Here is a 25,833-nt window from a genome sequence, read left to right as displayed (position 1 = left end):
ACATCAGTAACTTCAAAGAATACCCCTTTACTCAATTTTAACTAAATTCAACTGAAAATAATTGTACTTTAAAGAGGATAGTAAACTCAGTGGGGAAAAACAATTGATCAAGCCAGTTTCTTGCCCTTGCCCAGATCCAATCACTGATGATCCATTTAACAAATTTGTCTAATGCATCAAGATACAGTTTTCTTTAACTACCATAAACATAAGTATGGGGTATACGGCAGGGAATAGCAGGATTTTGTAAATGATGATAAGAACCATATAGGGAGGGAAGCCGTAAAAGATACAAAAGAATGAGAAGGAAGAGGAAAGAAATGATAACCTCAAGAAAAGCTGAAAAGTTATGAAGTACTTTCAGAGTAAAATATATTGGACACCTCAATATATTTGAATGCTTTTAAGTGGAGATGCTTTTGAGACTTCCCTGGCGGTCCAGTGGTTAGGACTCGGTGCTTCCAGTGCAGGGGACGAAGGTTCGATCCCTGGTCGGGGAACTAGGTTCCTATATGCCTCACAGTGTGACCAATAAATTAAGGGGAGATACTTTCTGCAGTGTCTTTGTTCTGTAATGCATATCATGTACCTAAGCAAAATGCTTTTTCTCTCTGAGCTGGACAGTAGGAAGTAATCTATCTTCAACCTTGTTTGGCTTGTAAATAACACGGTAGAAAAGGTCTGTTGCACTTTGAAAAGACCTTCTCCATGTGCTCCCTCTCACTCTCAGAGGCCATTTAAAGGGCACAGCCATGACCACCACCTTATTCCTTCAAGAATTGTTTACAGAAGACTGAAAAATGTGCCCAGGGCCCATCCCCTCCCCCTCTGCAGAACTAGCCTCATTCAAGTGGGCTGGCAAAGCAAGCCTGGCTTTAATAGAAACAGAAGAGAGAGTTTGGGTGGGCCTGACATCTTTCAACACATGCTTTTTGCTTTCGCCTACTGAATTTTTAATTTCCATAGAGAGTCAGTGGGAAAAGGGACACTGGACTTGTTCCTTTTTGTCTGCCGCTTTGCAGGGATGGGAGACTGTGCTTTGGGAGACCATGAACCGCCTGGGAGACCATGAAGTAGGTTGTCATTTCCTCCCCTAAATAATACATTACAAAGTGGAAATGCAAATTTCCTATGGAAGCTCTAAGTAGCAGGTGGTATTTCCTTAATATATTGTTTTTGACCTTCAGGGAAATTGGTATTATGTGCTGACTTTGGAAAATTAAAATAGCATCGAAGTCCTCCATTTTAAATAAAACAGCATCTTAGTTAATTTGAAAACATGAGACTGGAATAATTCACCAGGAAAAGGCATAACGTGTTTCACTTTTATGGGTTATTTTAAGGTTTGAATTCATGGAGGACAAGAGAAGGGCTATGGCAGAGCTGAATTTACTAACTCATTGAGATTTTTTTTTTAAGAAGGGAAAATATGTGCTTTTAAGTTTTGCTTTAAACCTTTGCTGTTAACTAACGCTGTGATACATTTAGTCAGTACAAAGAGTTAGGCGTGGAACTGTTCCGATGACGAATCTGAGTTGAACTGAAGGTAAAGACATCTGTATTTTTCATTCATTTGCTCAGCAGCACTAAATTTCAAGCTTGTGTTTTGTTCAGCATCAAAGACAAAGTTGTTTTATGGTTATTGGATTTTTTTTAACTCACATATTTCATGAAAGGGATTCAAGTCACTAGATCTTTATATTCCTTTTAGTTATTTTGCTGCCCAGCAGCCCTTCTGTGTCCCATCTTGTAGAATAAGGAAAACTTAATTTTATTTTTTTTTCTTTGCCTTTGAAGAAAAAAATTTAAGAGGTTTAAATACCATTCACATTTTGGAATTTCCTTCTTTACTCCCTCCTGAAACCATCATCTTACAACCACGTAAAGCGATCCAGTGTTGAAAGACTTAAGAGGTTCTCGCTCCTATAAATATCCTTTATATGGTTATAACTTCTTTGTTTATCAAGCACAAAAGAATGAAATCCAGGAGCTAACAAAGTTTATAGATACATGTATGTATGTGCACACATGTGTGTAGGCAGACTGATACATATACAAAGCTTTGTGTGTCCAAATATGCACGGTAGTTTCCGCATATATATTGCTGATCAGGCATTTGTATTCTTTTCCTCCTAAAAATTCTGAATGGTGGACCTGTTGGTGACTAGAGGCCAAATCACTGCAACCAATGGAGGACTGGGATATTTATCAAGTCCAAGACATTGGAGTTGTTTGAATAGCTTAAACTAATAAATTTAGCTGGCTTAAGTAGTTATCTCTGTCCTTCAGTTTGTGGCACAGTTTGGCTTCATGGTCCAGGTTTTTGACTGCCAGAAATCTCTGTTTTCTTCCTAAGAAGTGTGAAGCAAGAGACTTATTAAATTTCATTGACGGTTCACAGTCATTGTTACTGCCCGACTGTTTCCCAGAAGAAAGAAGTGAGAGCTACAGTCAGAACCAGAGACAATAAAAGTTCAGCTAATCTTTGGACTCTCAGAAAGTGTTAATTCTCCAGACAGTTGAATATTAACACCTTTAAATTTTTAACTTGAAATTTTGATAATGTCGTGTATGAAAATCTGGCTATTGGATATGGTGTATGTGTCTCTGGCTACATATATAAATGCAGTGGATGAAATTCCAGGTGTTTCTTGATGCCATTAAGTTATTGTCATAAGCATCACTAGACTTGTTAAGTGGCAAAGATCATGTTCTTTCATCCTTTCTTCCTTTCTCATTTCTTGAGTATGAAACAAACTCTGTGCCACCCTAGTCCTAGAAGGCACTCAGTGAATGTGTGTTGAAGGAACGAAAAGAAAGGATGAGTAAACAAGCTCAGTAGGTAGTTAGAAGAGTAGATTCAGTTCAGCAAACATCATTGTGGGTGTAGGACCAACACAGTGTTCACTGAGACTGGGGATAGTTATATGACGGTAGAGAAGAGTGGGATGCAGGAGTGGTTGTGTTCCCCACCAGACTGATGGCGCCCTGTTCCATGTTTGCAAAGTACTCCGAACATGAAAGCAACCACTTTCTCATGAAATCGGAAGAAATCTGTGCATCCACCAGACTCTGAGCACTGTGACAAGGCTACTGACTGTAGAATCCTAAAGTTTCTACAACTTCTCCAACGGTTTCCTCACTTCTTAAAAAACAGTTGTTGTAACAGCTACAGTCAATAATGAACTTTTCTTTGCCACCGCCCTGCAAAACATCTGGGGTTTTGGCATCCTCAGCACACATCTCAGACACCAACATGCCGGGTTATTCCCTGTGCTTCTGTCCCCTGTGGGCTAAGTCTGCTCTCGGGATGTGACAGAGGAACATTCCTCACCACTTTGAGAATTGGGGCCAGGATATTTTGGGAAATGAATTCTATTTGTACAAATACTTTGTCATCATTACACTCCTACACTATATAACCTGGAGGCAAAGTGTGCCTTTTGGAATAGAATAGCATAGATTTCAGTGTCTGTTTCATCCATTATTAGCTGCGTGGGTTACCTTGGGGACCCAAGGTCCACTGGTCAGTCCTCATAAACATAGTGATATATAGGAAACATCTTTGCAGAGCTCCACAGAATCTCGTTCCTTTATTATTATCACCTGTATCAGAAGATGATAAACACCTGACCAGACACAATACTGGGCTAGACATCTTTTTTAAAGTTTCCTTAATGTTTGTCCTTTAAGCATAATTAGTACTGTAGAATTCCGCTTTCATTTACCCCTGTCCCCACAGCTAGAAGTGGAGGCTTGACTGCTGGCTAGTAGCAGGGACCTCTCAAGAGTGTGCACAGCTTAGCATCCTGAAGATACTGTAGTTGTTGAGTCTTTGAGGGGAAAAATGTTAGGAAAATTAGATTGTGCACATGGCCACACTTTCACATCAGCTCTGCATTCTGTTGATGTCAAACAGTGGGTTGGAAACTTATCTTGATTTTAATATTATATTTATACAGGGAATATTATCAATTATTAGAACCGTTAAAAGCATTGCTGAGGAGTCAACATGTAGTCGAACGTCATCTTTTGGATCCTTGCTTAACAGTTGTTTGAGAATAGTCTGGTAGTCATCATAGCCCAAAGTAGAAAGTGAAAGTCGCTCAGTCATGTCTCTTTGCATCCCCATGGACTATACAGTTCATGGAATTCTCCAGGCCAGAACACTGGAGTGGTTGGCCTTTCCTTTCTCCAGGGGATCTTCCCAACCCAGCGATCGAACCCAGGTTTCCCACATTATAGGCAGATTTTTTACCAGCTGAGCCACAAGGGAAGCCCAAGAATACTGGAGTGGGTAGCCTTTCCCTTCTCCTGGGGATCTTCCTGACCCAGGAATAGCTTAGCTCAAAGTAAGCTACTTGAAATTTTGTTGAATAAAGGAAATCTCTTTCATAGAAATAACTGCATGACAGCAATGTGAGATACATGATCATTATAGCCTAAGGGCATCTGATTGATTTGGGTTTTTTTCTGACTGCAACACTCATGCAGACATAATGTGAATAAATGCTGTTGTATCTTAAAGAGAAGTCTGTCTCCTGACTCTTTAACAGCCTAAGCATTCTAGATGGAGGTTGCAAGCAACATGTAACTTTGAAAAAGGAGAATTAAGCTTGCTTTTATTGAAATTCTAACTTCATAACTTGCTGAAAGTTATTATTAGAGGGAGGTAATTTTTGAAGAAAATACTTTTTTTTTTTTTTTAATCCTGCAGCCTAATCGGTTCAGTTCAGTTCAGTTCAGTTTAGTCACTCAGTCATGTCCAACTCTTTGCGATCCCATGGACTGCAGCACACCAGGCCTCCCAGTCCATCACCAACTCCTGGAGTTCACCCAAATTTATGTCCATTCAGTCAGTGATATCATCCAACCATCTCATCCTCTGTTGTCCCTTTCTCCTCCTGCCCTCAGTCTTTCCCAGCATCAGGTCTTTTCAAATAAGTCAGCTCTTCTCATCAGGTAGCCAAAGTATTGGAGTTTCAGCTTCAACATCAGTCCTTCCAATGAACACCCAGGACTGATCTCCTTTAGGATGGACTGATTGGATCTCCTTGCAGTCCAAGGGACTCTCAAGAGTCTTTTCCAACACCACAGTTCAAAAGCATCAATTCGTCGGCTCTCAGCTTTTTTTATAGTCCAACTCTCACATCCATACATGACTACTGGAAAAACCATAGCCTTGACTAGACGGACCTTTGTTGGCAAAGTAATGTCTCTGCTTTTTAATATGCTGTCTAGGTTGGTCATAACTTTCCTTCCAAGGAGTAAGCGTCTTTTAATTTCATCACTGTAATCACCATCTGCAGGGATTTTGGACCCCAAAAAACATAAAGTCTGCCACTATTTCCACTGTTTCCCCATCTATTTCCCATGAAGTGATGGGACCAGATGCCATGATCTTAGTTTTCTGAATGTTGAGCTTTAAGCCAACTTTTTCACTCTCCTCTTTTACTTTCATCCAGAGGCTCTTTAGTTCTTCTTCACTTTCTGCCATAAGGTTGGTGTCATCTGCATATCTGAGGTTATTGATATTTCTTCTGGCTATCTTGATTCCAGCTTGTGCTTCTTCCACCCCAGCATGTCTCATGATGTACTCTGCATAGAAGTTAAATAAGCAGGGTGACAATATACAGCCTTGACGTACTCCTTTTCTTATTTGGAACCAGTCTGTTGTTCCATGTCCAGTTCTAACTGTTACTTCCTGACGTGCATACAGATTTCTCAGGAGGCAGGTCAGGTGGTCTGGTATTCCCATCTCTTTCAGAATTTTCCGCAGTTTGTTGTGATCCACACAGTCAAAGGCTTTGGCATAGTCAATAAAGCAGAAATAGATGTTTTTCTGGAACTCTCTTGCTTTTTTGATGATCCAACTGATGTTGGCAATTTGATCTCTGGTTCCTCTGCCTTTTCTAAAACCAGCTGAACATCTGGAAGTTCACGGTTCACGTATTGCTGAAGCCTGGCTTGGAGAATTTTGAGCGTTACTTTACTAGCATGTGAGATGAGTACAATTGTGCAGTAGTTTAAGCATTCTTTGGCATTGGAATGAAAACTGACCTTTTCTAGTTCCGTGACCACTGCTGAGTTTTCCAAATTTGGTGGCATATTGAGTGCAGCACTTTCACAGCAACATCTTTTAGGATTTGAAATAACTCAACTGGAATTCCATCACCTCCACTAGCTTTGTTCGTAGAGATGCTTCCTAAGGCCCACCTGACTTCACATTCCAGGATGTCTGTCTCTAGGTGAGTGATTACATCATCGTGATTATCTGGGTCGTGAAGATCTTTTTTGTACAGTTCTTCTGTGTATTCTTGCCACCTCTTCTTAGTATCTTCTGCTTCTGTTAGGTCCATACCATTTCTGTCCTTTATCGAGCCCATCTTTGCATGAAATGTTCTTTGCTATCTCTAATTTTCTTGAAGAGATCTCTAGTCTTTCCCATTCTATTATTTTCGTCTGTTTCTTTGCACTGATCGCTGAGGAAGGCTTTCTTATCTCTCCTTGCTATTCTTTGGAACTCTGCATTCAAATGGGTATATCTTTCCTTTTCTCCTTTGCTTTTCATTTTATTTTCACAGCTATTTGTAAGGCCTCCTCAGACAGCCATTTTGCTTTTTTGCATTTCTTTTTCTTGGGGAAATGCTTCCTGTCTCCTGTACAATGTCATGAACCTCTATCCATAATTCTTCAGGCACTCTATCAGATCTAGTCCCTTAAATCTGTTTCTCACTTCTGCTGTATAATCATAAGGGATTTTATTTAGGTCATACCTGAATGTTCTAGTGGTCTTTCCCCACTTTCTTCAAGTTTGAATTTGTCAGTAAGGAGTTCATGATCTGAGCCATAGCCAGCTCCCAGTCTTGTTTTTGCTACCTGTTTAGAACTTCTCCGTCTTTGGCTGCAAAGAAAAAGAATATAATCAATCTGATTTCAGTGTTGGCCATCTGGTGATATCCATGTGTAGAGTCTTCTCTTGTGTTGTTGGAAGAGGGTGTTTGCTTTCACCAGTGCGTTCTCATGGCAAAACTGTATTAGCCTTTGCCCTGCTTCATTGGTAGTCATTAATCAAATTTAATAAAATGTAGGTTCCTCTCAAAAGAAATCTCTGACAATAGTACATTTTAAAGCCTAGCTCTCTTTCCCAGCAGCCCAGGGTGTTTTGAAGACAGGCAAACAAGGGAAGTACTTTAAGCTGTGACATCTTGCAGGGGTGCAGTTAAGTGCTTTAGGCACTGCATTCTTGATGCAGCGTCATATTACAGTAATATTATGAAAAAAAAGCTACAGGGAATTCTCATACATGCCTAACACATGTAGCTTTAATGTCCATATAGCTGGATCCATTCAACAAACGGGATCTGGGGATCAGATGCAACTTGCAAGCCACTATTATTAAGCTGTTTTACCATTAAGTAATGGTTACTAGTTAATATTGTGACTACATGTGTTCTTTGCTGCTCTCTGTAAATCTTTTGTTCCATTCTTTTTTTTTTTTGGCTTTATAAGAATGTCGGGGGAGGACATCTCTATCCACAAATCAAGTGCTTTAAATAGCCAGGAGAGAGCTGAACGAAGGAAATCGGGCTAGATAACATCTTTGTAAAATGTATGCCAATGAACTTTGCATCACACAATACAAAGGAAATTGCCATTGTCCTGTGCAAGTTCGGTGAACAAAGCACATAAAAAATCCTATTCTGGTTGCCATGCATACTCCTGTGCCGCTGAAACCGGAATCTTGAAGGCCACAGAAGTGACACATTGGCAAATCAGAGATGAGGGGTTTTAAATTTATATCGCAGAGAATCCGGTAATCATTCACCAGAGTGAAACCCAGTTCTTTGATGTTGAACAATTCAAAACACAGCCAGGAGGGCTGCTACTGCTGCTGCCTTTGCTGTTACTATTACTACTACTGCACCCTTACCCGCCTAGTGCTATTAAATAATGTTTATGAAGTTTTTACAGCCAGCAATTGTGCCATGCATTTTAGAGACGTTAATCAGTTTTAATCACCGCAGCAACCCAGTGGAGGTATCCACATTAGACAAGTTAGGAAATTGAGGTTTAAATTGCTACCAAGTCACAGGGGTTGTGCATGACTGGTCTAGACCTGATTTCAAAGGTCTTTGTGGTGCTAAAGTTTCTTCTCCACCACTGCCTTAAACTTCCTTTGCATGCATGTGTCTCTGAGTGAGTGTGTGTGTGTGTGTGTGTATAGGGACTAAAACTCTGTAGGGTACCAAGACGTCACCTCCAAACCTTGACAAAGTAAATAGAGTTCCCTGGGGGAGAATTTCTCAAGGCCAAAGAGCTGCCTCTGGAGTATTCCAAAGCAGCTTCCACATCCTGAAAACAGCAACTACAATCAAAGATAGCACCTTACGAACATACTTCCTTTATTTAAAAAAAAAAAAAAAGCTACTACCACCAACAGTCCCTCCTAAGATCAGAGATACACACACGGATCTGGCAATAAGCCCAGACGTATCAAAACATGTATTGTCTAGAGCCAAGACCTGAATCCCACTGTCCGACAGAGAGAGAAGCATTTATAGAGACAACTCATTCCCCGAATAGGTACGCTCCCCTGCTGAAGTGACAGGGAGCTGGAAGAGCAGCATACAACAAAGAGTAGTTACAAGCAGGCAGCCGAAGGCCCCCAGCACACCCACCAGAGCACCAGCCCACGTCCTGCTCCCTTCAGTTCAGCCGGGCAGTACTCCGGTTGACTCTCGTTAAAAGTCCACATTTAGTCAGCTTCCAGAATATGGGCAGAAGCTCCTGTGAGTTATTTCCTCCCCATCTCTGGAATCCCTTTTGGACATGACCAATGAGTTGCAGCTGGTTTTTAGGCAGCGCGGCATACTCATTAATTGGCCGTCAGGAACAGCTTACACCCTTCGATCCACGATGAAATGAACTCAGATCTGGATTCGCCAAACACAGATTCCAAACAGGCTGGGAAAGCAAAAACCACCTATGACCGTCTTTATAATAATCGTAAAACTGCAATGTGTACAGTCTACAAAGAGGCCTGTTCTTCTTCTATCTCCTGTGAAAAGGCTTGACAAAGACAAAAGCTTTTTATGCACTAGAGTAGGACAAACAGGGCAAAGAAAACTCTTGTGCAACTGATTTCGGAGTTAAGAGGGCACTTCTTGCCAGCGCTCAGAGACAGAGCGAAAAGCACGGGGAAGAGTAAAATACTCAAAGCCAACTGATTGCTGTTATAGATCCAGTCCCTCTTTTCCTTTGTTCACAGTGACCCTTTCCTTGCTCAGGGGTAAGTCTGATTTGTCAGAGCTTGTGGGCAATTCCATTCCTCTGGCAGGAGGAGAGAAGAGCAGTCTGCTTGGGACCATAGGAAAGAGACTGTCTCTCCTCCTGGAGACATTGACTTTCCTGCAAGTGCCACCAGGAGCAGTCATACTGGTCTTGTAACTCTGGGGGAGATACACTGAGAACAAACATAAGGTGGCAGAGCAGAAGGTTAGAAAGAACCTGATGGCCCAAGGATTTTACCAACTGAATTTAACCTGCTAAATTAACCAGTTCTGAAGAGGCATCATCTCCAGGCTTTCTGTTCATCATCAGAACATCCTTGGGACTTCCCTGGTGGTCCAGCGGTTAAGACTTCACCTTCCAATGCAGGGGACACGGGTTCAATCCCTGATCAGGGAGCTAGGATCCCCCAAGCCTCAGGGCCAAGATAGCAAAGTGTAAAAGCAGAATAAATATTGCAACAAATTTAATAAAGACTTTAAAACTGGTGCTCCTCAAAAATTTTTTTTAATCCTTAAAAAGACAGTTGAGTTAATTCAGCAGGTTAATCCCCTATTGTATTCTAAAGCATGTCCCTCTCCTCCTTTTCCTTGGATCCGTGAAAAAAAAAACCTCTCTCATGTCAACTACCTTGTAGGAGCCTTGTTGGAGGGAAGCATTGTAGTTTAACCATTGTTTTCCTATGATGATATTTCTCAGAGTACCAGCCAGAGGACCATGTTGCTTATTTACGAAACAGGTTACTGAATCTGTCCTGAATCTAGGAGTGGAGTCAGGAATCTGCATTTCTCTAGCATTCTTTTATGAGATCTATGAAAGGTTATTACCACCACCTGAGGAAGAGAAGCTAGAAGAGGAGGAGGACCTCCTTCAGGCAAAGAGAAGGCATAGAAGTCAGTCGAAAACCTTTGTTGAAGGTTTACTCCATGCAGAAGACAGGAAGTATGCTAGGAGCTGAGTCAGGTGGGTGGGCAATTTCCCTGGGAATTTTCCATTGGTGGCGTGATCTGCTTAGCGTTTGCGGATACACATCTCAGGTTGGAGCATGGATGGTCACCATAGCTTTGACTAGTAATTGTGCCTTAATGTAAATATATATAAATATTATACATTTATATGCGGCTTTAAATGGAGTGTTTTAAATGACTCCTTCTGTATGGCAATGTGTATTTACATATATCATGGGTAAAAAATTCATGCCACGGGTGGTCACATTCCAAAGAAATGAACACATGCACAAAATCACCCACCAGTGAATGCAGAGACCATACAGGACAGGGGATTAAAGGGAGATTTCTTGAGCAGAAAGCCACAGGGAGGAGGTTCAAGAGAGAAGAGACATACATATACCTATGGCTGATTCATGTTGCTGTATGGCAGAAACACAATATTGAAAGCAATTATACTCCAATTAAATAAATGTAAATATTAAAAAGAGAAAGAAAGCCATAAGGAATGAGGAGAGCTGTTTGATGATATAGATGAGAAGCTGGATGGAAGGACCTAGCATCTGATGAGAACCAGGCATCTTTATTCTTCCTCACATTTTGCTCACAGACAATAATACATGAAGTTGTTAACACCATAGAGACAGGAACTGTGTCTATTATTTCCTATATCGTAGACACCATGGAATTTATAGCTAACGTTTTTAACACCATCACATAATAGAGCATGTGATAAATGGGGTAGAAAAGCAATTTATTAGCATTTATCACAGAAATCTTAGCTTTCACAGTTCTGCCTGAAATTTTTTTCCATAAACTTTTCAAAGAGAATAAAGGAAATAAAAGGGTAAAGGAAAGTGTGTGTATATATACATATATAGGTATATATATTTATGTACACACACAGACACACACACACATATATATATATATATAGCAGGGCAGGATTTCAACTTTTATAGAAATCTAGTGAAAAACAAGCTGCTATTTATATTTCTAAAACATATTGAGACTTTTAACAAAACTTTTCAGAACTGAAAGTAGTTTTCTGATACTGACTTCTCCTTTAAGAACATTAGAAGCCTTCTTTTGAACTAAGATCTTTTAATATTGTTACATTAAAATTCAGTTTTTCCTCTTGTTTGATCATTTTTCTTCTCAGTGAAGTCATAGCCCCAGAAAGCTAGGTCTTTATGATCTTTTTAAATGTGTGCTCTTTTTATGGATGATGGTTGCTTATAGCACTAATTTTTAATAAGAAAAGAAGCACAGAATAAGCAGATTGCTGCAGCAGTGTGGGATGATAGAAAGAGCAAAAGATCTGGAACCACGTGACCTGCCTTACAGTTGTGGCTTCGTTATGTACTGGCTTTGTAATCCTTTGTAAGTCACTGAGTGTCTTTAGGGTTCTACTTCCTCATGTATAAATCTGAACAGGGGCACTTTTCCGCAGATGGCTGTTGTGGAGTACATCAGAAAGTACACATTAAATCACTTTGTAAAATGTATTATTTTTGTTATTGTTCCTCTGTGATCAACCAAAATAGAAAGTGCAGCATCAAATCACCTTACCCTGAATTGTAATGAAAGAAAGTTTGATTCAGTGGGTATGATCATGAAGTAAAGTTCGGAGAGACATTTCTGGAATGGTCAAAACAAATACATAGTTTTTAGAATGAATATACCGATGCTAGGGTCATCCGTTGTAGAGCAGTTGGGCTGAGTTAGGTAGTTTAGGGGGTCGGTTGCCTGAAACTCCCTTAAGTTTCAAATAGAGACTTTGGAGACAAGCCCAATGAAATGTGAGGTTTTTCTGAAGAAGGAAGGGAGACATTTTAATTTACAGATTCTGAAGAAAGGAACATTAATCCAGAGAAAACCTCCAGGGAGGATCCAGGAAGAAGGTATTCTCTGGAAAGACGGGTGTGCTGGGTACACTCTGGAAGTGTGAGAATGTGAAAGAAAGAGAGCTCACTTCTACAACTGTTTAAAACGTTAAAGGATTTAAGCTAATGTTCGGGAATAGTTAACATTTCTCGGACTGAATATGAAACTTCCTCCAAGGAAAACAACTCAACTGCTAAAGTCAGCCCCAGGCTAATGCCAAGAAAATACTGCTAAATTAGGGTTCTAGGAGAGATATGACTCAGTTAAGTATCGTAGAGCTCTCAACCCATAAACTATCCCTTTGTAGTCCTTGAGAGCATAAGAGATTACAAATAAATTTACTGACTCTTTCCTTAAAGAAAGGAAATGCCTAAAATCATGATTCAGCTTTTTAAATTCGGTTTCCATGTGTAAGTAGTATAGCTGCTGGGAAATGCTGGCTCCTCAAATCATTTTGTAAAACCATTTAAAAAAAATTTTATTGGAGTGTGGTTGATTTACAATGTTGTGTCAGTTTCTGCTGTACAGCAAAGTGAATCAGTTATGCATAGACATATATCCAGTGTTTTGTAGATTCTTTTCCCATATAGGTCATCACAGAATATTGAGAAGAGTTCCCTGTGCCACATAGTAGGTCCTTATTAGTTACCTATTTTATGTATAGTAGTGGTAAACCATTTTTAAATGTTTTATCCTACAATCCCAACAGATGTTCTCAGTATCAAAGAAGGTTTCTGAGTATTGATTCTAAATCTCGCTCATTAAAATAAAAGTAATTAGAACTACTTAAAAGTCACATGATTTCTATCCTATGCTGCTGCTGCTGCTGCTAAGTCACATCTGTCGTGTCCGACTCCGTGCGACCCCACAGACAGCAGCCCACCAGGCTCCTCTGTCCCTGGGATTTTCTAGGCGAGAATACTGGAGTGGGTTGCCATTTCCTTCTCCATTCTGTCCTGTGCACATGGACAAACACACAAGAAAAGGTATTACATGTGATATGAAAAATTGTGTCTCTAGTTCATCAAGTCCAAATCCAATTTCATGTAATCAGACTGAATAATCTGTCAAATGTTAAGAAGACGTTGTGTCTTAAGTAGACTTTCAAGTATGTCTCCAACAGATTTGGAGTATTGATTATTGATCATCTCCTCGCGAGGAGTCAGACATGACTGAGCAACTAACACAAACACACAATAGAATCCTATAGTATACAGTTTAATTTCCATTATCTCATAGATGTCTACGTTATCCATTATTGAACATTAGTCTTGAACTGTCAGGATAAAGTTGACATTAACTAAAGTTTGAATTTAGTCCATAGCATCTACGCACATGTGTTTGATTTGTCAAAACCCAACAGCATAATGTTTCACATATTTATTCATTCTCCTTTGTTGCTGTTAGCCATGTGTGCATTTGCAAAATGAACTAGCTTTGTGAATGGTTATAGAGAGAAAACAAGAAATATGTAAAGACAATAAATAAATAATTTGCGTCTTTAAAAAACACGTAGTTAGTGTTTCTGTCTAAAAATATTGTGTGATGAAGAAATAGATCCGAAACAAGAGTAATTCTTTTCCCATGAAGCAACACTAACCTTGCAATTTTTACTCAGCTCCTTTGTGTAAGGATGAATTCTTCCCCCCAAATCTTGGAGAATTGTAAAAATGGAAATGAAAAGTTGACTCTTGAGACGATGTATTCCTTTACCCCACCTGTGTGTAACTGTCTACTTCAGAATGCTTTATATCCCCAAAGTGCAGCCATCTTCTCTAAGATAACAGTGCTTGTTAAATGCTGCAACTTAGGAGCATACCAAAGTATCATTTAAAAATTAGTCATAATTTTAACAACACTCCTGCCATTGCTGCATTTTGTTTTGTTTTCTGATTTTTTAAAACTTAATTCTAATCTTTACCTTTCCAAACTGAAAGCAAAGAAAATTTACTTCTATCTGTATTTTTTTGTGATAGAGATGAATGATATTTTAACTCTACATCAAGTCTTCAAATTTCTTGTGTTTTCTTTTCTTCAGTGAACTTACCTCTGCTTTCTCATGTTCCCCATTAGAAGGGAAAATAGCTCTTCTTTCTTATAATTATCTTTTTTTGTAATGTGATGAACATGCTTCTCTATGTTTGATTGCATTGAACATAGGAGAAAATTAACCTAAAATGCACATTATACTCTTAATATCTATTTCCTCATTTGTCTCCCAGTTAGACTCTAGGATTCTTGAGACTAGGAAACATTTCTTATTTATTTTGTACACCCAGTCCCCATCTGATGTATACTTTATCATATATCAATTCAAATTTGATAGCCAGTGAATAACTTCATCAGGTCAAATTGTAAAAGGTTGGCTTTTACAACTAATCAGGACACTGAGGTTTTTAAAGAATTCCTCATTGATCTTTCTCCTCCATTCTGAGGGTACCAGAAAGGTACCAGAAGTCAGAAAGGTACCAAAAACTCCACAGTATTAGCTCCCAAATCTGTTTTCATGAGAACTGCAGTGGCTCATTGCCATACACACACAGGCTGATGTTAATAAACACTAACTAGAGCAGATTGTGACTGTTCTCATCCTTGAACAGATTAAACAAGGCCAGCTGCAGTGAGGGCACTTTGCTATAATAATCCAATAAATACTTTTGAAATGATGCTTACTTTTGTCTTTTGCATTAAGTCCAAGAGTAAAGCCAAGTAGAGTGGAAAATAAAGAACACCTCCCCTTCCCCCCAATACCAAGCAAAAATTCCAGAGATTTTGCCAAAACTCCCCATAGATTTATCACTTGTTAGGAGACTTTGTACAGAGAACTACAAAATCTCCTTTACGTTCTAAGGGCCAGATGTTACTGTCAAATTGTAACCATTCGGGGCTACATGTGTATACACGTTGCACCGTCATCTCTGAGTGCACACGGGAGGAACAGGACATAGAAGTTGTGATCCAACCTAGGCTTTTTCTGAGCTGAAGAAAAATTGACATTAACTACTGAATTATGGTGGATATTTTCTCCTTTACAAAGGCCTCCCACCACTAGGAGGCAGGATCCTTCTCAGCTTGAAGAAGCTGTTAATACAGAAAGACTCTCAGCCTAATAAGAGTGGTATATGCAATAGGCAGGACTTCCCCGGAGGTTCAGATGGTAAAGAACCTACCTGCAATGCAGGTAGACCAAGGTTCAATCCCTGGGTCGGGAAGATCCATCCCCTGGAGAAGGGAATGGCAACGCACTCTAGTATTCTTACCTGGAGAATTCCATGAACAGAGGAGCCTAGTAGGCTCCATTGGGTCACAAAGGCTTGGACACAACCGAGCGGCTAACACATTCATTAGGCGAGGGATTTGCATAGCCACAGCTGAGTTTCATCCTCACATTGTTGAACCAACATTTGATCTGAAATTCTTCAAACTTCAGACACATCATCCTATCTAATTAACAGAAACATTCCTTGAGTGCTTAGTCTCTCTGCCGTGTTTGACTCTTTGTGACCCCGTGGACTGTAGCCCGCCAGGCTCCTCTGTCCATGGGGATTCTCCAGGCAAGAATACAGGAATGGGTTGCCATGTCCTCCTCCAGGGGATCTTCCCAACCCAGGGATCAAACCCAGGTCTCCCACATTGCAGGCAGATTCTTTACCGTTTGAGCCACCAGGGAAGCCCAAGGTGATTCCTTAGGTAAATCAAATAACTTTTTGACCACTTGGTGTTAGAGAATACTCTGAACTCAACTTCCCTATAGAGATGTCACTGAGAGTTGACTATTCATTTTTAAATTTGTTTTTATTTACTTATTTATTTTTGGCCATGACATTCAGAATATTAGTTCCCCAACCAGAGATTGAGCTCATGCCCCCTACCATGAAAGTGCAGAGTCTTAACCATTGGACCGCCAGGGAAGTCCTGACCACCTGTGGCGGATTCATTTTGATATTTGGCAAAACTAATACAATTTGTAAAGTTTAAAAATAAAATAAAAATTAGAAAATAAATAAATAAATAAAAATAAATTGAACTAGAAGCCACCATGGGCTTCCCCGGCAGCTCATTGGTAAAGAAAATAACCTGCCAATGCAGAAGACACGGGTTTGATCTTTGGGTCGTAAAGACCCCCTGGAGAAGGAAATGGCAATTCACTCCAGTATTTTTGCCTGGGAAATCCCATGGACAGAAGAGCTGGGCAGGGGGTGGGGGGTTGGGGTGGAGGTTACAGTCCTTGGGGCTCAAAAGAATTGGACTTCTTAGTGATGAAAAACAACAATAAGAAGTCACCTCAGGCAGAAAATGAATCTGATTGCACTTGTGTGGTTACAAACATAATCATAAGCTCCTCTGTTTCAATTAAGCCATAAAGGACTCTTTGGGAAGTTTAAAAACAAATGTCTTTTTTAGCGGGATACCATATTTAATTAAAAATTTTAAATAACTGAGCTTATCCTGTGAGCTGTTATTTTGTGAGATGTGAAAGGCCCCTAAAATGTAACTTTCATTTAGAAATGAAAAATGAGAGTTAATATTTTAGGGGCCTTTCATGTCTCACAAAAGAAATGAGGGTTTTAAAATTCTTTTTTAGTACACAGCTAGGGGATGCATCTGTCTTGCCCTGTACTGCTATGAGAATGAAAGAAGGGTCAACTTGGAAAAAAAAAAAAAAAGTATGTGCTAGGGAACAGAAGTACCTCTTAACTGAACAATGGTCTTATGATTTTAAAAGCCAGTGGGCAAAACCATCTATTGCTAGCTGGCAATAAAACAAAGAATATAATCAGATTAAAAGTTTGCTACTTACATAAAACCAAAAGACCCATCTGCATGGAGATCCAGTAAAGGACTGTTTTCTTCCAAGGGTCAACTTAAAACCCTTTGCATAAAGATCATCCTTACTTTACTAAACATTGTACCTCATTTTTTAAAACATCAAGATGTTAAGCCCAGTTCAAGCTTCTTTTCATTTAATGTTTAGGTTAGTATTGAGATGAACTACTAATGTTCAGGTTCTTTATTATGAAGGATTTTCTTTCAATACCTACTAGAAGGGGTGGCCTTAGCAGCCTAGGCATCAGCTTTAAAATACCTAGACTCCCTGGAACCATAGGCTGGATTCACAGGAGGACCTGGGAGCCCCTTAATTATGCTGAAATAAATTTCCTATACCAGTGTCTTTTAACAAAATGTTAAAAGCCAAAATACTCTATGGACATTAAGAATTCAATCATTTTTCCCCTTTCATTTGGAGAAATACTGGTTTGCTGTATGATCTCAGAAATCCAAAAATAGGTTCTTTCCTTTTTCACATTCTTTGCACAATCTAGTTTAGCATGCTGTCTCCTAAGCTATTTACAGACTTTAACAATACTATTTATTTGCTTAAAGGTTGTACTTTCAATTTGGCTGCGCTAGTCAGATTTAAGGTTTAATCTGCAGAAAACTGCATATTGACGTACCAGTGGTTAGAGAGGGCCTTGCTTAATCTTTTTATGATTCATTCAGTCGATGGGTTTTTTAATTGTCTTCACAGTTTTATTTAACATTAACTTAATTCAAAGCATTTCTTCAAAGTCCTTTGTTGTTGATATTCTTTTGTTCTGCGAGGAAGCTCTCTTCCACCAATTGTATTTCAGAAGTTAAAATGCCACTGTGGAATGAGAGAGTTTCATTACTAGCCATTTGAAAGGTGTAACCATCTTATAAGGAACTCAGAATCTCAGTGCAAGGCGCGGTTGACATGCCAGGTCTGCAGAGCGCCTAAACCATGTAAACTTCCCCCCATGGACAGACTTAACTAGAAGTGGAACCATCAGAACTGTCTAAATCAGCAACTTGGAGGGCTTTGCTATCTGTTCAATAGCACACGCCTATAAGAGAGAAGTCCTCAGACCCTCCACAGTAGGTAATGATGGAAGAATCTCCAAGTGGGGAGGGGGAGCAGCTGGACCTTGTGGGACTGAGTCTTCCCCAGGGTTCACTCTCCATCAGTAGCCTAGGAGAGTCAGAGCTGGCCCTGCTGACAAAACCAGGGGCCTTCCCAGCTGTGGTGGCGTGTGGAATCCCGAGAGATCCCAAAGAGCAGAGTGAATCTGGAGGTGGGAACCAAAGTCGTCAAATAATAGCTTCTCCTCCAGGGTTGAATCAGATTTGACTTTTCTTTTTTTAAAGAAAAGGTTGAGAACAAGTTTCCTCAGAGCATTATATAGGGGATTAAGAGAATTAGGAAACCCCGGTTGTTGTAGCTTTAGAAGATGATCTCAGGGGAGTTAATTAAATTCCCTCTGCCTTAGTTTCCCTCTAAGCAAATGAAAATAACAAGTCCTGGGACCTTCCAGTCACAATGATGCTGATGTTTAAAACAGGATTTTAGTTGCTATACAGGAAATGCACGTGCAAAATATTACTCACTTATTAAGGTGCAGGGAAATATACTGCCAACCACACTCCAGGTCCGTGTGCTCAGTTGATATTAGTCAGTTTTTATTAAAATATAGTGGTCGACTGTGGTTTCAATGACAAGAACCCTAAGGGGCAACTGGTTTCTAGGTATTTAAGCTAGTAGGAAGATAAGAGATTTGCAGTTTGTTTGGTGTCCCCGAAGATTTCCAGACAGCAGTTTGTTTCCTCTCACTTTTTATGAATGGCCGTAGTATTGTGCTTCCGTCTGCATTTTCTACCAAAGCCATTCATAAAAATAAAAAACAAAACAAAATAACAACAACGGAAAACGTCGTCGGCGCAGTCTGGAGCCACTGGGTGCCAGAGGCTGGGCAGACATCCCGGCAGCCATAGCCCCAACCACCATTGAAAGTCCTCAAGGGTCTGTTTGTTTGGTGGTCTGAAAAGTATGAAGTGCTGTGTGGAAGGGCAGCTGGAAGAAGTTCTGTGACACAGACTAGGCCGGGAGCCAGGGCTGGCAGGGTTTCAGACATTGTCTTTCCCCTCATTGAAGTGTCAGGACCTAATTCATGGAAAATTGGGCGAGCTGGCAGCCCTTTCAGAGGATTTCATTGAGCCCCACAGTGTGCAGGAGTCACATGAATGCGGGCTCCTCAGCCAAAAAGGGAGGGGGACTTCTGAGCAGGAGGAACCAGTCAGCCTGGAAGAATGTGTGGGGATTTGAAACGATTTGGGAGTAAACATGTGTACAGGTGTAATCGGCAGGGAAAAAAAAGGGGGAGGAAGAAAAGTGGTCTGTTCTTACAAATGACTCTTTTGAAATGAATACTCTCTGAGCGCTCAGAGTATTCTTGAATCCTAAGAGGCAAAGAAGTCCTAATCATTCTCAGTTGGATTCCACCTGGAGAAAACATCATCTCAGAGCCTGGGCCTTTATGATGTCATCTCTACTGTGATTTAAAGTCAGAGGGAAGAACTTTTGGTGGGTTTTTTTTCGGTTTTTTTTTCAGTAAACAAAAGTATTTTGCCTTTCTTTTGTTTTTATCTTGTTCATCTACAAAAATAAAAGCTCTGATTTTTTTTTTTAATAAAACATGTCTACTACAGCAGCAGTAAGACATCACACCATCACTGAAGGGAAGGAGAATGAATAGAAGTTCTACCCCTTCACGATAAGAGTGAATTTACCTTAACTTCTGTTATCTGGGAGAACTGTAGCAAGTTTCTTTCTTTCATTTGTACCACAAAAGCATGTCATTGCCCACATCAGGGTGGTGGTTCAGTTGTATTTGCAAATCTCAATGATGTGTGTGTGTGCATGCCAAGTCGCTTCAGTCATGTCCTACTCTTTGAGACCCTGTGGACTGAAGCCTGCCAGGCTCCTCTGTCCATGGGATTCTCCAAGCAAGAATACTGGAGTGGGTTGCCATGCCCTCCTCCAGGGGATCTTCCTGACCTAGGGATGGAACCCACATCTCTTATGTCTTCTACAATGGCAGGCGAGTTCTTTACCACTAGCACCACCTGGGAAGTCTAGATAAAATAAATAAATAAGGCTTATATTCAAACATGAGAGTGAGTACTGGAAGTAATTCATTAAAAATTTGCGGCTTTATGGGACTTCCCTGGTGTTGCAGTGGTTCAGACTCCATGTTCTCAATGCAGGGGGCACAGGTTCAATCCCTGGTCAGAGAACTAAGATCCTGCATGCTCCAAGGTGCACCCCACAAGAAAACTGGGCTTCAGATCCACCTTTTATAGCAACAAAGAATAGCTTAATTGTTTTTCTAATATGCTAAATATTGGACAGCTAACTCAGGCTGGACAGAAAACAGTTTGCTCAGATAGTTCACTCAAAAAGGGGGACTTTGCATTATATCCAGAATTAAATAGAGATGATAGAGATATGCAGATACAGATATGACAAAATATTCTGCAAATGGTACCATCAAGAAAGTGAATGAACCCACAGAATGGGAAAAAAAAATTGCACATCAGATTCTGATAAGGAATTTGCATCCAGAACATATAAAGAACTCTTATAACTCAATAATGAATAGACAAATACAGTTTTTAAAGATTCGAATAGCCACCCCATGGACTGCAGCCCACCAGGCTCCTCCATCCATGGGATTTCCCAGGCAAGAGTACTGGAGTGGGGTGCCATTGCCTTCTCCGAAAGAAGATATACAAATGGCCAAAAGGTACATGAAAAGATGGTCAACATTATCAGCCATTTGGAATATTCAAATCAGAACCACAATGACATTCGCCTTCACACCAGCAGGATGTAAAAAGACAGTAGCAAGTGTGGGCATGTTGGGGAGCAATTGGAATCCTCCTACATTGCTGGTGAGACTATAAAATAATGAGGCCGCTTTGGAAAACTATCTGACAGCTCTTTAAAAAGTTTAACAGTTAACCTCTATGACCCAGAAATGCCACTCCTAGCTGTATACCTAAGCAAAATTTCGTGTACACACGAAAACTCATACATGAATGTTCATAGTAGCATCATTCATGATAGCCAAAAGTTGGAAACAACCCAGATGTCCATGAAATGATGGATGTGTAAACAAAATATATCCATACAAGGGAATATTATTTGTCAATAAAAAGAAATGAATTACTGGGGCTTCCCTGGTGGACCAGTGGTTAAGACTCCGTGATTCTAATGCAGGGGGCACAGGTTCACTCCCTGGTCAGGGAACTAAGATCCCACATGCTACACCACCAAAAGATAGGTAAATAAATAAAATTATTTAAAAGGAATGCATTACTGATACATGCTATAGCATGAATAATCCTAGAAAACATTTTAAATGAAAGAAGACCATATATTGTATGATTACAAAAGATACAAAAGACTGTATATTTACGTGACATGTCCAGAATAGGCAAAGTTACAGGTGGCACTAATGATAAAGAATCCGCCTGCCAGTGCAGAGATGCAGGTTCCTTCCCTGGGTCAGGAAGATGTCCTGGAGAAGGAAATGGCAACCTACTCCTGTATTCTTGCCTGGGAAATCCCATGGACAGAAGAGCCTGGTGGGCTACAGTCCATAGGGTTGCAGCAAGAGTCAGACGTGACTGAACACAACACACATGTAGAGACAGAAAGTAGATTAGTAATTGATTGGGGACTGGAGGTTGGCTAAAGAGGGAAGAGGGGATGGGAGTGGGTGATAATGGACAGGTTTCTTTCCCAAGAGGTGAAATCTTCTAAAATTGGATAGTGGTGATATTTATACTACCTTCAGACTATACTGAAAAGCTTAGATGTATACACTTCATATGGGTGACTTTTATGGTATATAAATTATATCTCAATAAAGCTGAGTTTTTTTAAACAAAATTGTAACAAATTAAGCCCTTTCACTTCCTAAGTTTTGTGATACGCTAGTTAAAACAAAGTGAATAGAATAGCAAGTTTATTTAGATGTAACTGCTATGGATTACAGACCTTAGTTGGGAATTGTTTTAAACATCCTTTAACCTGAAAGAAACCATTTGAACTTTGAAGAAACTTTCGTCTTCGCAAACAAGTATCAATATTTAAAACATGTATACTTAATTATTCTCATTGTGTGTGTTTCTTTTTAAATTATAACAATTTTTTTTTTTTTCTTTCTCAGCCACAACAAGTTGTTCAGAAGAAGCCTGCTCAGGTAAGAGACAGTCATTGTGATTTTTTCTCCCAATTAATGTAAAAAGTAAGACAAAAAAATTATGACCCCAAATAACCTTTATTTAGTCTTTCTCTAGTTTTGATTATGTCAGCATTGTAGTGTTCTTGAAAACTGGTTGTATCCTTCAGACATAGTCAAGAATAAATAGTCTGAGGTTTTCAAAAATTCTGAAAGACGTCAAGACCTAAAGTATACAAAGCAAATAAAAATACTTCTAAAAATAAACCCTTTTAGTGCCTCATATAAAACAAATGCTTAATCTTCTGAGGTGTTTCGCCCATACTTAAACATCAAATTTTGTCATTTCCTTCTAACGATCCACATCCCATTGACTCAATACAGGACTTAATAGCTGCAAAGTATATCATGATCCATGACTAGAAACATATTTGTTCATTGACTTATTCCCCCCAAAGAAGAATTGGAAATTGAAAACTTTTTATACTAATTTTGCTATTGATGAACCCTCCGATCTTAGCTGAATGAGTCTCTGAAGTCTTTGGCAACATCAAAATTAGGAACCGTCTTTATGGTTCCTCTTGTTCCAATTATAATCTGTACTTAGAAGCATAAGAATCATGTTTATTGAGAAAGTATGTCTTGAATAATAAAATATAAAAATGTCTTGCTGTTCTCCCTTTTGGGGTTGAAAGAGATGCACAGGAGACCTAGGTGTATCATGCAAAACCTACCGAAGTAAATTATTAAGCAGTATCACAGGTTACCAAGTTCTTTGTTGATCTTTCATATAATTTATCTGTAGGATCTTTTCCCTAGAGTTCTCTAAAACTGTACCTCTCACCCTGTTCTCTTGAGACAGTGTTGGTTTGCACGGGAAAGACAATCTCCTGTATCTACTATTCTTTGCAAATGCAGCTTGAAAGAGAATTGAAGCTTCTAATCAAACATAAACATACAGGAAAAATGTATCTGAATAATTACACACGTGCTTTAAAATAAAAACAGAGTTTCCGTCAAAAAAAAATCGTAATCATAGCTCTTCCCTTTCCTAAAAGCCAAGAGTGGTAGGGGACACTAAAAATAAGCACACGATGTTTCTAAGCAATATTAAACAGAGCAAAATATAAACAAAAACTTGACATTTTTAAGTAGGAGATCCCAAATATATTATCCTCTCATCCTTCATTAGTAGGGAAATCAAGAGAAAATGAATTTATAATTCTGTGCATTGGGGTCAAAGTATATTGCAGTGTTCACTGTTACATCATGGGCTGTGAATGACAGGTTCATCATCTTAGGTGGTCTGTTAAAGCTTTGATTCAGTCTCTATTCTTGGGGTTGTAGGGAAGATAAGGCAAACAAAAACACAGTCACTGCATATGAGAAATGTGTAATCTAGTTCAGAGGTTCTTAGCCTTGGCTGCATATTGGAATCAACTGCAGATACTATTAATATAATTATGTATATCCAGTTGTATATATTAATATATACAGTTGACCCTTGAACAACATGGGTTTTAACTGTGATGGTCAACTTAAATGGGGATTTTTTTTCACTAACTACTACAGTACCACAGGATCCATAGTTGGTTTAATTGGTGGATGCAAAATCACAGATATGGAGTGAGGACCAACTATAGGACTTGAGTATCTAAGGCAAATCCTGGAATCAGCCCACCTCGGATACTGAAAAACAGACAACTATAAATGTGTGTACATCCTGAACCCTACCCAGTGCTGTATGCTGGAGCCAGCCCTTGTGAGGCAGTTGTATCTCTTCCAGACTCTATATTTAGTGATGTCAAGTAGGTGACTTGAAATCCATTTTGGTGGGAGTAGTTACACCATGAAAATTGATATATACTACAAGTCAGGACTTTATTTTATGGGAGAGGCAAGTTGTTGAACTTTTACCTGCATACCACTGGCCCCCACCCTTCAGTGATACTGATTATTTGGTCTGGAAACACACGCATTAGTATTTTATGAACTCCTCAAGTGAGTAACGTAAAGCCATGGATGAAGATACCCAGTGAACACATTTGAGAAGACATTTGAATATTTGTTGAGCAAATGAATGTGCAATGAGAGTCTATATGAGGCACAGCGTGATACAGATGAATGAGTGGGATGCCCTGTGTCGCCTAAGGGGGATGATCCTCGGAAGAATTTTGATCTTGTTATTGTTGAGTTGCAGAAGGGAAAATGAAGACATAGATTATTCTTTAGGGAAAGAATAGAAGATGTTTTAGATGAGATGAATGGCATATTCAAAAGTAAAGAGGCAGAGACAGGTAAATCACTGGTGGAGGTTATCCACATGGCTGAAACTGATTACAAATTGGGCAATAATACACCAAGAAATGATGTAAGTGACATCAGACATTTTTGTCCCAAGAGAATCAGGAATATCAAAGAAATCACAGATGGATTGGGTTGGTCCTCACTGATCAGTCTTGCTGTCTTACAGACCATGTTCCAGATTTGCCCTTGAAAAGAGAGTTTAGACTCAGAAAAAAAGAACATGGGCTCACTGGGCTTCCTAATCTGTATTGTCTTAAGGACACAGTGATGAATTATATAAACATGGGGACTACACAGAAGTTTGTGGAGGATAATGTAAATTTTACAGCACATTCAAAAGAATCTCTTTCTTTTCCATCTGTTTCTGTCAAAATACCCTCCTGGATGGCTTTAACATGTGGCAGTCTGGATTAACTCAGGCTTGTATCCTTTCTATCCACACTACTTTGAGGGGTTACATTCAGATCCTGTTTTGAGGTCACAAAAATTTTAGGACAATTAAATATTTTACATCCAAGAAAAGAACTCAGCAGTGTATAAGGTGGCCTAGGTTTTGCTTTCTGGCCCTGTCAATGGATGAATTAATCTCTCTAGTCCCTATATATCCATCTATGAACTGGGAAAATAACAGTGCATCTTCATGTACTCCAAAAGACATTTTAAGAGTTGTATAAATTCCAGGGAATATTATTACATTCTGACTTATTTTTGGATGCTTGGCTTTTCATTTCTAGAGATTTGTATTCTCAAAAATATCCAAGGTCTAATTAGTTCAAAACTACTATCTTTTTTTACCTTAAGTGTTTTCACTGCATCTTTTTAAAATAAAGGATTTTTTTAACAAAGGGAAAATTTTATGGTGATTTCTACATATTATCATTAGGACTAAAGCACTTGCCTTGAATGTAATTCCATGTGTATGGAGTTACAAAGACTGTCATCTATAGTATCTAATGCCATCAAATGCTTGTTGTCATTGTTCAGTCACTAAGTCATGTCCAAGTCTTTGCGACCCCATGGACTGCAGCACGGCAGGCTTCCCTGTCCTTCACTATCTCCTGGAGTTTGCTCAAACTCAAGTGCATTGAGTTGGTGATGCCATCCAACCATCTCATCTGCTGTCACCCCCTTCTCCTCCTGCCCTCACTTTTTCCCAACATCAGGGTCCTTTCCAATGAGTCAGCCCTTCACATTAGGTAGCCAAAGCATTGGAGCTTCAGCTTCAGTCCTTCCAATGAATATTCGGGGTTGATTTCTTTTAGGATTGAGTGGTTTGATCTTCTTTCAGTCTAAGGGACTCTCAAGAGTCTTCTCAAGCCACAGTTCAAAAGCATCAATTCTTCGGCGCTCAGCCT

The 25,833-nt window shown here is 39.5% G+C and overlaps 1 protein-coding gene across 1 annotated transcript in view; it reads left to right on the top strand.

Moving 5' to 3' along the window:
- Window positions 1-25,833, top strand: part of HMGA2 (high mobility group AT-hook 2) — a 149,656-nt gene that overhangs the window by 111,357 nt on the left and 12,466 nt on the right. Inside the window, exon 4 of the mRNA XM_002687648.6 lies at window positions 22,160-22,192. Within this exon, the coding sequence (XP_002687694.2) occupies window positions 22,160-22,192 (33 nt within the window). The remainder of the gene's footprint in view (window positions 1-22,159; window positions 22,193-25,833) is intronic.

This window comes from Bos taurus, chromosome 5, assembly GCF_002263795.3.
Source record: "Bos taurus isolate L1 Dominette 01449 registration number 42190680 breed Hereford chromosome 5, ARS-UCD2.0, whole genome shotgun sequence".
Lineage (NCBI taxonomy): Eukaryota > Metazoa > Chordata > Mammalia > Artiodactyla > Bovidae > Bos > Bos taurus.
Note: the sequence above shows the minus strand (reverse complement) of the source record. Positions and strands in the feature narration are given on the sequence as shown.